The 13,359-nt window shown below is 36.6% G+C and overlaps 1 protein-coding gene across 2 annotated transcripts in view; it reads right to left on the reverse strand.

Moving 5' to 3' along the window:
• The window catches only part of LOC115212051, a 69,645-nt gene extending 58,540 nt beyond the window's left edge, over window positions 1-11,105 (reverse strand). Inside the window, exon 1 of one of the 2 annotated variants that reach the window (XM_036503197.1) lies at window positions 10,905-11,105. In XM_036503197.1, coding sequence (XP_036359090.1) covers window positions 10,905-10,997 — 93 coding nt within the window. In that variant the 5' untranslated portion in view covers window positions 10,998-11,105. The remainder of the gene's footprint in view (window positions 1-10,904) is intronic. The other variant, XM_029780860.2, reaches the window with a different exon arrangement.
• Window positions 11,106-13,359: the final 2,254 nt, after the last annotated feature.

A 13,359-nucleotide genomic window follows, 5' to 3' on the forward strand; every position in this document is an offset into this window, starting at 1 on the left:
TCAGCTTGAACCAGGACTTTTACTAGTAACAAAAAGAAGAGAACAATTGCAGTGTGGAAGGTGTTTATAAGCTATTTAAGAAACACACAAAAACCGTTAGATTCACTTCAACATTTAAATTTAATTTGTCAAAATATTTTCATCGCTTTGAGACCGCGACCTGTTCACTGACAAAACTTTGTGCTGCATCTTAAATGGCTTATAAACACCTTCCATGCTGCAATTGTTTTTGTTCCAGCACACGATCTCAGATCAAGTCACTCGCTATGCAAGTACATCTCTGTAAAAAGAAGAGAACCACTGCAATATTTGCCACAAATTACATTACTGCTTTTGGTTCTTACTTTAAGAAATTTGATAGAAGAATCACTAAAGTTCTGGAGAAAATGCCAGTTGCCGCATACCTGTGAAAAGAGCTTCAGGAGTTTAGAACACAATTTCTTCAAAAGGTCTCAACAAGAAACTTCCCAGACATCATTTGTTTGATTGCTGTGTGAAGTTAATGTAACTTAAGTTTATTAACAAATAATACCATTCCTGACCTTTGTGGAAATAAGAAAGAATATCCTCATTACTCTTTTACTTGTTTCAGTCATTTGACTGTGGCCATGCTGGAGCACTGCCTTTAGTCGAAGAAATAGACCCCAGGACTTATTCTTTGTAAGCCTAGTACTTATTCTATCGGTCTCTTTTGCCAAACTGTTAAGTTACGGGGATGTAAACACACCAGCATCAGTTGTCAAGCAATGTTGGTGGGGACAAACACAGACACACAAACACACAAACACACACACACACACACGCACACACACATATATATATGACTGGCTTCTTTCAGTTTCCATCTACCAAATTCACTCACAAGGCTTTGGTTGGCCCGAGACTATAGTAGAAGACACATGCCCAAGGTGCCACACAGCAGGACTGAACCCAGAACCATGTGGCTGGTAAGCAAGCTACTTACCACACACCCACTCCTGCACCTATAGGTAATGAATCAGTATTCAAAACTATCTGAAAGTGTTCCTTCCAGCTTTGTAAGGTCTCATTTTCTCTGTCACCAGTTTCATATCATTAATCAACAATTAGAACAGGAGACGAATCATAGGTCTTTGGTCTATAAACTTTTTTGGCTCTCTTACTCTTTTACTCTTTTACTTGTTTCAGTCATTTGACTGCGGCCATGCTGGAGCACCACCTTTAATCGAGCAACTTGACCCCGGGACTTATTCTTTTGTAAGCCCAGTACTTATTCTATCGGTCTCTTTTGCCGAACCGCTAAGTAACGGGGACATAAACACACCAGCATCGGTTGTCAAGCAATGCTAGGGGGACAAACACAGACACACACATGCATATATATACATATATACGACAGGCTTCGTTCATGAGTCCAACACCCTAACCACTAAGCCACGTGCCTCCACATCTTTTTATAAGTTTCATATCAAGAGCTGTGACCATGTTGGAGCACTGCCATTAGTTTTGCTATAATTTCATTTCTTGAAACTTCCTCTCATATGTAGTACTTGGTGAATGAGGGTGTTTGAGGTTACTGACCTCATTTGTGTTTCATCTTAAGAGATAGGTTCGTCTAGAATTGTTGATTAAAATAAGGTAATCGAAGCACATCTAAGAAGCCTCAATTTTATCTGTGATATTTATATTCAACAGAAATTAAGCTAATCGTCCTTGAAGTTCACATCTCTTATATTCAGTATTGAGTGATTTGGCATTTATATGCCTACTTTTGCTTGTATAGTATCATTGTTTGTTCAAAGTTCTGAAATACAACCTTAGCAACAAGAAGTAGTCTAATAACCAATAGATGGCATGGAATAAACAAGTGACTCCTACATCCTTTCTATCATGTCTTCTGTTGAATTAAATGCCATTTCCTTGGACTAAGAATGTATCCAAGTTATTTTATTATCCCTTTTTTTGTTTTTGGTTGCTTTCAAAGTGTTTTCGTTACAAAAGGGTCAACTTCATTAGAAAAGGACAGCAGATGCAATCCATTACTATTCTTCTGCCTACACTGTGTCTGCCAATCACATGTGACCAAGTACTGTAATCACAACCTACTTTGACCTAAAATCACCAATCAATAGGGCCTTGTCAATATAACAGGCTTCTGAGATGACAGAACATAATAAACTATTATATAATGTCTCATTTTCTTGCTTGTTGCATGACATAGTTCTTATAAAATAAGCTGAGTTTCCTTCCCTCAAATCTATCTTTAATGCCATAATGCAGTTACGCAGACCCTGGAAAAGTTTTACTAAAGGTAGTTTTTATTGCAAACCCAACACCAGATAACACAATTTCATTTTCTTCCTTGACTATTGAATAAAAGGTATAACTTCCTGCTAAATTTTCTATAGGCATAGGAGTGGCTGTGTGGTAAGTAGCTTGCTTACAAACCACATGGTTCTGGGTTCAGTCCCACTGCGTGGCACCTTGGGCAAGTGTCTTCTACTATAGCCTCAGGCCGACCAAAGCCTCATGAGTGGATTTGGTAGACGGAAACTGAAAGAAGCCCATCGTATATATATATATATATGTATGTATGTATGTGTATATGTTTGTGTGTTTGTCTCCCCACCCAACATCGCTTGACAAACGATGCTGGTGTGTTTACATCCCTGTAACTTAGCAGTTCGGCAAAAGAGACCGATAAAATAAGTACTGGGCTTACAAAGAATAAGTCCTGGGGTTGATTTGCGCGACTAAAGGCGGTGCTCCAGCATGGCCACAGTGAAATGACTGAAACAAGTAAAAGAGTAAAAGAGTAAAGAGTTGACCAACCCTAAGAAAACAAGTTTCAGTAATACTCTTTACTCTTTTACTTTTTATAAGTTTCATATCAAGAGCTGTGACCAAGCTGGAGCACTGCCATTAGTTTTGCAATAATTTCTTTTCTTGAAACTTCCTCTCATATGTAGTACTTGGTGAATGAGGGTGTTTGAGGTTACTGCCTTCATAGGTTCATCTAGAATTGTTGACAGGAGGAGATCCAGTTTTGTTTCGATGACATCTACATTCACCCCATCTATGTCTCTCAGGCTTTTGGGGAGGATATTGAAGAGAAGTGGATCCTTGAAAGCCAAGCTGTTGCAGTATCTGGTCCTGTATTTTGATGGCAATGTTGGAATCTTTGGCACTATGCAGTGGTGTTTTGTGTAACTTACAGTGACATACATACATACATACATATAAATAATGAGGGAGATAAATTGAATATCAATTTAATTAGTATCAATTTAAAACCAGTAGCCTAGCATACAAAAATCTGAAAAATCAGAGAAAATTCTAATACATGTGTATAGTAGGCGAAACCGCCAATCTGCGAATAATTTTTGTTTTTTATATAATTTTCATCTGTCTTGCCCACATATTGTTCTGGTGTCCGCTGAATTTTTCTCTAGAGAACATTCTTGTCTTTGTAGTTTAATCGTTGGTGATCTACTTCTAGCATACGGCTGACCACTTAGTGGTTTTTAGCCCTTTAAATATACATACATACATATATACATACATACATACACATACACACATGCACGCACACACGCATCCACACACACATACATACATACATACATACATACATACATACATACATACATACATACATACATACATACATGCATACATACATACATACATGATATAATGATTTGGGATAGAGAAGAGAAATGGTTTACTGTTGTGGAAATCAGCTGCCCAGCAGATGTTAACATGAAGTTGAAAATCAGTGAAAAAGAGAATACCTACACTGAAATATTTGAAAAATCTGAAGTTACTCTATCTAGACTACAAGTTCAGGTTTATACCTGTAATTACTGGGACACTGGGATATATAACACACTGCCTAAATACTGATCTTGAGAAATTAAGCTTCTCAAAATCAGAAAGGAGAAAGCGGATTTGAAGACTATAGATTCAATATAACCGGAACTGTAAAAATTTGTAAAACTTTCCAGAAGTTTATCTTTTAAGTATATATGGGTGCGTCTAGATATGCAACTATATGCATGAGAAAACATATATAAAATAAAACAATCAAATCTGCACCTACATATCACAAGTAGTGATATCATGATAATTAACAATGATACATGTAGGTATATATTTAGGTGCAGATTTGAATGTTGAATCAGCAACATTCAAAAATACTCTGTTGCTGATGTTGAAATTCCAGTGAAGGAGCCTTGAATCTATGTTAGAAACCAGCTCTTTCTCTATAGACAAAAAAAATTTGAAATAAAATTAAATGACATGCATGCATCCATCCACACACACACACACTCACATACATACAGTTACGACGACGAAGGTTCCAGTTGATCCGATCAATGGAACAGCCTGCTCATGAAGTATTGTCAACATAAATGCAAAGCGAGGCACAAAAAAGAAAAACTGTCTCCATAAAAATAAACAATGTGAATACGAGACTACAGTTGGACACAAGTAGAGATATCATGATAATTAACAATGATACATGGGGAAAATAGGAAAGCCTAGATTAAAAAAAAAAAAACTTCAAAAACTATGCAAGGTATTTCAGGGGAACAATTGCGATTTTGGGGCAAAATGGTGACATGACATTTTCTGGAAAATTTTGAAAACGAAGGTTTTTGTATTAAAAAATATGATAAACTTTCCTTGCGAAGACCTGTTGAGGCAAGTGAAATCAATCAAAATCAAAATCAAAATCAAAATCAAATTCGATGACTGGCATCCATGCTAGCAGGGTGCAAAGAGCACCATACGGGTGTGATCATTGACAGAGCAGCTCACCAGCTTCCGTGACAGTGGCACTTAAAAGGCACCATTCAAGCATGATCATTACCAGCATTGCCTTACTGGCACTTGTGTTCGTGCTAGTAGGGTGCCAAGCGCACCATCCGAGCGTGATCGTTGCCAGAGCAGCCAACTGGCTTCCGTGCCAGTGACATGTAAAAGGGCACCATTCGAGCGTGACTGTTACCAACATCGCTTCACTGGCACATGTAAAAAGATTTGAGCGAGGTCATTGCCAGTACAGCCTGACTGGCCCCCATGCCGGTGGCACGTAAAAAGCACCCACAACACTCTCAGAGTGGTTGGCGTTAGGAAGGGCATCCAACTGTAGAGACTCTGCCAGATCAAGATTGGAGCCTGGTGCAGCCATCTGGTTCGCCAGCCCTCAGTCAAAATCGTCCAACCCATGCTAGCATGGAAAGCAGACATTAAACGATGATGATGATGATGATGAGTAGCATCAGATGCTAATGAAAGTGGTATAGGAGCAGTAATTTCACACAAGTATGAAAATGGTAGCCTAGAACCCGTCGCTCATGCTTCACGTTCATTGTTGGTGGCTGAAAAAAATCACAGCTAAATTGGGAAGGAGGCATTAGCCATTAATTTTGTGGTGAAAAAATTTCACAAATTCATACACGGAAGGAAATTCAGTCTGAAGACAGATCCCCACCCATTGTTGTCAATTTACAGATTGAAAAGGGGTATCCCCATACATACAGCCAACCAATTACAGTGCTGGGGGATGATCCTGTTAAACTATAACTTTAAGATGGAATTTCTACCATTGAAAAAACTGGGACATGCAGATGGGCTATCAAGATTGATACCTAAATACAATGAACCGTTAGAAAACACAATAATAGCGGCATTGAAAGCTGAAATTGAAATAAAAAATATACTCTGTGACTACCTGTTACAATCAAAACAGAGAAGGATGTGTTCATAATAGAAATGAAAAAAATAATGAAATCAGAAACAAATACAAAAACTCATGTAGCCAAATGTAACACAGTTTCAAAATGGCATTCGATAGGTGATGACATACTTATGTATGCTCAGAGGGTTGTAATATCTGCTTCTTTGCAAAATCGTATGCAAAAAGAATTCCATATGGGACATCCAGGAATCATGAGCATGAAAGCACTGATGAGGAGCAATGTTTATTGGCCAATTATGGATCAGGCTATTGAAAAATTGGTGAAAGCCTGCAGGGCTTGTGCCCTGGTAGCAAAAGCACCACCTACAAAAATTCAGCCTTGGCCCAAGACTGACATGCTTTGGTCTAGGTTACACATAGACTTTGCAGGACCGTTAAATGGAAGGCATTATCTAATAGTTGCGGATAGTTACATGAAATGGTTAGAAATAAGTAACAATGGAATTTCTGGATGAACTTTTTGCACAATATGGCATCTAAGACGCTAGAGGGTCTGATAACAGAACACAGTTCACGTCGAAGGAATTGAAAAACTTTTGCAAAATGCATGCAGTGGAGCATATTACTACTCTGCCATACAATCAAATTGACTAATGCTAAGTTTTGTAGACACGTTTAAGAGAGCACTGAAAAAAATCTCGGAATAAGCTACTAGCTGATACTGCATTGATGCAATTCTTAATTGTCTACCGAATAACAACTAACCCCAACATGACTTCAGGTATGTCACTGGTTGAACTAATGCTCGCCAGGAAAGACAGGTTTGACAAATTACTACCGGGAAGAAAAGAAAAGATGGAGAAAAACACAGAAAATAAGATAAAATACTTCAAAATTGGTGACAAGGTGTTTTTTAAAATATACAGAAATGGAAAGGAAAGCTGGGAAGAAGGTATAATAAGTAAACATTTAGGAAAAATAATGTACATAGTAAAAGGTCATACGTGGGAACACAAAAGACAAACAACTGAAAAAAGGTTTATGGAGGAAAAAATAAGACACGAAGAACCAATGGAATTTCTTTATGATATTTTTGATGTCCCAGTACATCGAGGAATAGGTGAACCAACTTTTATTTCTGTGACTGTTATGCTAAAAACTATGGCTTTAAATCCAACAAAATTTACATCTAGTTTTTCAAAAACTAGCGTTGAATTTTGGACACGAAGGTCAAGTTTTCTGGAGGCAGAATAGTGACAGAGTTATTTTGCAAGCCCTCGTCATCCTACATTTATCTCTACCACTGCTCCGATCATCCACATCATATTAGGTCAAATCTGAAATCCCAATTTTTGAGGATAAAACGGATTTGTACTGACATAGGGGATTACTGGAAACATGAAAATGCTTTTGTACATCATTATGTCAAACGTGGTTACTGTGAATCACGATTAAAGGAAATAGCAAATGAAATAGCTAAGATTAGCAAAGATAGTCAAACCTTCACGCGTAATTTTAGCAAACACGATATAATAGATGACAGAATTCCTTAAGTGATTAACTGGCACTGAAATTTCACTGGCATTTCAAAAGTGTTGCATGAAAGTTACCAGCATGTGGCGAAAAAATATCCTCGCTTCAAACAGATATTTCCTCAGCTGCCTATTGTAGCCTTTAGACGGAATAAGAATATAAGAGAATTATTGAATTCTATATCTGACTCCAAGAAAGCAAACATTGGAGTATCTACATGCTGTACCTTAAAGAACAGCCGCAAGAGAGGTAAGCCCTGTTCATTGTGCAACAACATGAGTGAAGTGAATTCCATCAGAAATCAAAATAGAAATGTTATGATTTATACAGAATGTGGAACATGTAAAGATTCCCATTTGGTGTACACTGCAGAATGCATGAAACACAACTTAATTTATGTTGGTTGCACAACGGAACAATTAAACAAAAGGTTTAATGGGCACAGATTCGACGTTAAGCACAATAACAGTAGTTCAACAGAACTTGCTGAACATTTCATTTCAAGCGGCTGCAATTTTGAAGAAGACTTGAAAGTGCATATTCTCAGAAAATATTCTGAATCTACTTCAAATTCACTTCTCAGAATGCATGAGGAGAAATATGTTTGCAGGTTATTAACATCACACCCTGCAGGAATGAATAAAACGACAGGTGAATATCGTCAACTTTATACAAAACTGTTTGATTAAATATTCTTCTTTTTCTTTTTCTTCTTTCCTCTTTTTTTCTGTCTTTTTCTTTTCGCCTATTATAAAATTGAAACTAAATTCCATCAACGTGTGGATGCTGGTTGCTCTTGTTCGTACTTTAAATTTAAATTTCTATAATTTTGAATTTTTATCACCTCTTATTTTGAACTTGACTTATTGTTGAAATATCATTCAGCCAATGAAATATCTATTACAATCGAATCATGCTCTTCATCATCAAAAATATAAAAAATATGGAACCTCAAGACTAAAACAATATCTGTTGTCATAGGTGCCCGAGAAATGATAGAAAAAGGGGTTGATTGATACCTAGCTCAGATACCAGGAAATCAAAAATTGGAAGAAATTTAAAAAACAGTGCTCATGGGAACTGCCCATATCGTATGTAAAATACTGTCTTTGTAATCCCAAATTTTAAAACAAACTTATAATTTTCTTATGTTTTCTTAGACATTCACTAGAACAATTCTTTGTGTAAAACCAAATATATGGCATCCTAGTCATAGTACCAATTTGAACTTCTAACTTGTCTTTTGAGGTCTCTGGGTGAGACTTGGAGCCAACTTGTTCAAATACAAAGCAAAAATCAAACATATAATAATAATAATAATAATAATAATGGTTTCAAATTTTTGCACACAGTCAGCAATTTTAGGAGAGGGAATAAGTCAATCACATTGAACCCAGTGTTCAACTGGTACTTATTTTATCGATCCTGAAAAGGATGAAAGGCAAAGTCAACCTCGGTGGAATTTGAACTCAAACCGTTAAGATTGATGAAATGCCACTCAATATTTTGTCAGGCACGCCAACATTTGTGCCAGCTGGTGCCTTTTCATAGTAATAATAATAATAATAACAATAATAATAATAACAATTTGTCTTGGTATAAAAGATGGGCTAAAGCAAATATTCTGCTCAATACCACAGATTTGCTTGTCAGTTGTTTGACCTTAAACAGTTGAGTATGTCCCTTAGTAGCTGACGATATGTGCATCTCTGATCACGAGCAGAAGTAGTGGGGGAGCATCATAGCCATTTGTTGAGAGGGATTCTTTGGGGTTTGAATAATTCACCTCTGGAAACATAGATGGTTCTTTCAACATCCTTAAACAACCCTTATTCAGGGACCTTTTGAGCGGGATGGGCTACTCGACCAGAAGAAAATTCTAACTGGGCCCCACCTGCAAGGTCATGCGCTGTTTACCTTGATATGGGATCACCATGCCGCGCACATATGGTTGTGATGCATGTGCCTGGTGTATCCTTATCAGACGGGTAGTCATGATGGGTATACTGGGCTTCGTATATTTTACCCCAGTGTCACTTTGATGGCATGCACTGCTCTCTCACTCAATAATAATAATAATAATAATAATAATAATAATAATAATATTAATAATAATGATAATGGTTTCAAATTTTCGCACGAAGTCAGCAATTTTAGGAGAGGGAATATGTCAATTACATCAAACCCAGTGTTCAAATGGTACTTATTTTATCGATCCTGAAAAGGATGAAAGGCAAGGTCAACCTCGGTGGAATTTGAACTCAGACCATTAAGATTGATGAAATGCCACTCAACATTTTGTCAGGCATGCCAACATTTGTGCCAGCTGGTGCCTTTTCATAGTAATAATAAGAACACTAATAACAATAATAATAACAACAACAACAACAACAACAATAATAATAATAATAATAATAATAATAATAATAATAATAACAATAATAATGAATATTGGACAAGTTTGTGTGTGTGTAAAGCTGTTACCAATCCACTCATCTTTTGCTTAGGAGAAAAGAAATGTCCTTCATTTTCTTATTCATTGTTTGCAAATATATCTTCATGCTTATTATACAAGAATTATCTGGTATTATTAATAATCAATACATGTCTATATATATATATATAATATATATATATATATATATATATAATGATAAATCTCAGAGCGAGTTATAAACAGTAACGGTAACACATCGTGACATATATTTGCCATTTGAATATGGCTAACCCCTAAGGGTGGATGCTACTGTAGTTTGTAGCCTCAGGAAGACACCTCCTCCAGCTGGCTATAGACACACTGATAGGGCACAGAAAGTGTGTCTATAGCCAGCTGGAGGAGGTGTCTTCCTGGGGCTACAAACTACAGTAGCATCCACCCTTAGGGGTTAGCCACATTCAAATGGCAAATATACGTCACGATATATATATATATCTGATTGGGTGTATGTGTATATATGTATCCGTGTAACCTTCATACTCTATATATTTTGTTGTCTTTATTGAGATTAAAATAGATGTTTGCTAAGTGAGATTTCCGAATATTTCTTGCATCCTTGTTTACAGTTAACTAATTAATGACTACCTAACAACATCATTTAGTACAACCTCAACAGCATTAGGGATTTACCAACAGAAATTAGGCACTAAGGAAGCTTCAACCTGCTAAAAATAGTAGCTAAGTATCCTTCAACATGAACCTTACTTTCTCAAAAACAACAACACACAAAACAATGTAGCCCAAGATGTACATCTGAATGATAGGGGATTCACTTAATCATTGAAAGACCCTTGGTAATTATTTTACTTAATCAGGCCTGAACTATGTTGCGTTATTTATACAACCATCAGTTATTCTAAGTTAATGTAACAGATAAAATAGAGAAAATATTGCGGATCATAGAAATGTAGTGAAACTAAATTATATAACTGAAATTCTGAGAATTCGGGTAAAACTAAAAGCTTTCTAGTATTTAACATTGCCTTTGGTTTTCAATCTCACTCAAAATCAAACCCCGAGTTGATTTCGAAATACATTTTTTTTTTTAAGTGTATGAAATAAACAACCACAAAATACTTGAGATAAAACAATTGGCTGTACTTTACAACAAAGCAAAATTTAGTCATGCAACTTAATAAATAGATACAAATGTAATTTCAAAAAATTCATCAATCTGGTTACACTCACCAAATTATTTTCATCTTGTAAGGAATTCAAAGATGTACTCCCTGAATGGTCCACAAATAATACAGAAATCATTAACCCGAGAACCAAATTCATGGCTTTACTATGTCACACTTACAATTATTCTCATTCAAACTGCGTGGGAACATAATGTAACGATTATTAATTATAAAAATGAGTTGATAAGCGTTCACAGATAAGAGGAAGTGACCTGTGTAGGAGTTATTTTATTTATGGCTGTCATTAAGAGCACGTGCAGGTGTGGCTATCATTAAGACTAGGTGCAGGTGTGTTTTTGAGGTTAAACGGTTTGCTTCCCAACCACATAGTTCCGGGTTCAGTCCCACTGTGTGGCACCTTCAGTCAGAGTCTTCTACTCTTGCCCCGAGCTGACCAAAGCCTTGTGAGTGGATTCGGTAGAGAGAAACTGAAGGAAGCTTGTTGTATATTGTTGCATGTGTGTGTGTGTGTGCACGCATGTGTGCATATTGTGTGTGTTGTGTGTGCATGTGTGCATGCATGAATGAATGTGTGAGTGTGTGTGCATGTGTGAGTGCACGTGCGTATGTTGTGTGTGTTGTGTGTGCATATGTGTGTGTGTGTGAATGCGTGTGTGAGTGTGTGTGTGTGTGCATGTGTGTGTGTGCATGTGTGCATATGTGTGTGCATGTGTGTGTGTGTGCATGTGTGTGTGTGTGTGCATGTGTGTGCATGTGTGAGCACACATGCACATATTGTGTGTGTTGCATGAGTATGTGTGAGTGTGTGTGTGTGCGTGTATAAGTGTGTGCGTGTATAAGTACATGTGATTGTTTGTGTCTCCTTATCTTGGCATCACATGATTGTTGTAAATGAAAGTGATTCATTTCCAGTATTCTGTGGAAACAGCTTTCACCATGAAGAAATATTTCCTTGCTTGAAAACAGGTAAAGGGTTACTAATAGGAAGGGTACCCAACCCTTGAAAATCGAACTCAACAAACTCCATCTGACTCAGGCAAGAACAGAAGAATTGACATTAAAACGATTATTTTTAATCTTTTACTTGTTTCAGTCATTAAACTGTGGCCATGCTGGGGCACCACCTTGAAGATTTTTAATTTGATTGAATAGACCCCAACACTTATTTTTTTTAACCCTGGTGTTTATTTTATTGGTCTCTTTTGCTGAGCCATTAAGTTACAGGAATGCAAACACACCAACACCGTTTGTCAGTTACAAATACACACACACACACACATATATATATATTAAAAATGGGGAAGGCCAGTTTATGGGATTACCTTAGGTTTCTCGTCTATAAAGAATTTAGCTTTATGGCATATCGTCAGACCCCAAGACAGGTTTTGAGGTCTGACGATATGCCATAAAGCTAAAAACCCTTTATGGACGGGAAACCTAAGGTTATCCCATAAACCAGCCTTCCCTATTTTTAATATATACTGCCCTAAATCTTAGAGTGTACTTCTTCTCTGGATTTAAGTTTTCTACAAACGATATTTAAACACACACACACACACACACACCACACACACACACACACACACATACATACATACATACATACAAACATACATACACACATACATACATAGATGCATACATTGATACATATATATATATATATATATATATATATATATATACAACTGGCTTCTTTCAGTTTCTATCTCCTGAATCTACTCACAAGGCTTTGGTCAACCTGGGACTATAGTAGAAGACACTTGCCAAAGGTATCAAGTAGTGAACCCTGAACAATGTGGTTGGCAAGCAAGCAAGCATTTTACCACATGGCCATGGCTGCACCTTCTCCCAAAAATGAGGTTAACAGTTTGGAAAATTATAATTGTATTAATGCTCATCCCAGATATTTATAGGTTTAATAATTGATTCTTAAATACATTATGAAGTCAAATATATTTCATTTTTGATTTTGTTTTCATTTTGGAGATATATTGAAATGCTACTGGCTTCTAGACATGGCTGTGTGCTAAGAACTTTGCTTCCTAACTACATGGTTCTGGGTTCAGCTGCTGCAAATACGAGTAAGTGCAACTTGGACAGTTTGCAGTTTGACAGGACCTAAGTACTGAAAGCCATTTAATCTAATACACTTTTCTGTTAGTTTCCAGTACTAGCATCCACGCACAAGGCTTGGGTCAGCCCAAAGCTATAGTAGAAGACATTTGGCCAAAGTAGGATTCATGTATTTCTAATGTGTTTAAAAATTTTGTTCACTCCAGAAGAATGAAAGGTAATATCCACCCAGTAGGTTTGGAATTCAGAATGAAATATAATTTATTTCTCTGCTAGAATTCTATCAATTGGGCCGTATATCTCCCTTTATAAGAGGTATTAAAAAAAAGTTAAGAAGATAGATTTTAAAATATTTTATTTCATAATAAATAGGCACTGGCATGGTTGTGTGGTGAAGAAGCTCTTTTTGTAACCTTGATACT

This window comes from Octopus sinensis, linkage group LG5, assembly GCF_006345805.1.
Source record: "Octopus sinensis linkage group LG5, ASM634580v1, whole genome shotgun sequence".
Lineage (NCBI taxonomy): Eukaryota > Metazoa > Mollusca > Cephalopoda > Octopoda > Octopodidae > Octopus > Octopus sinensis.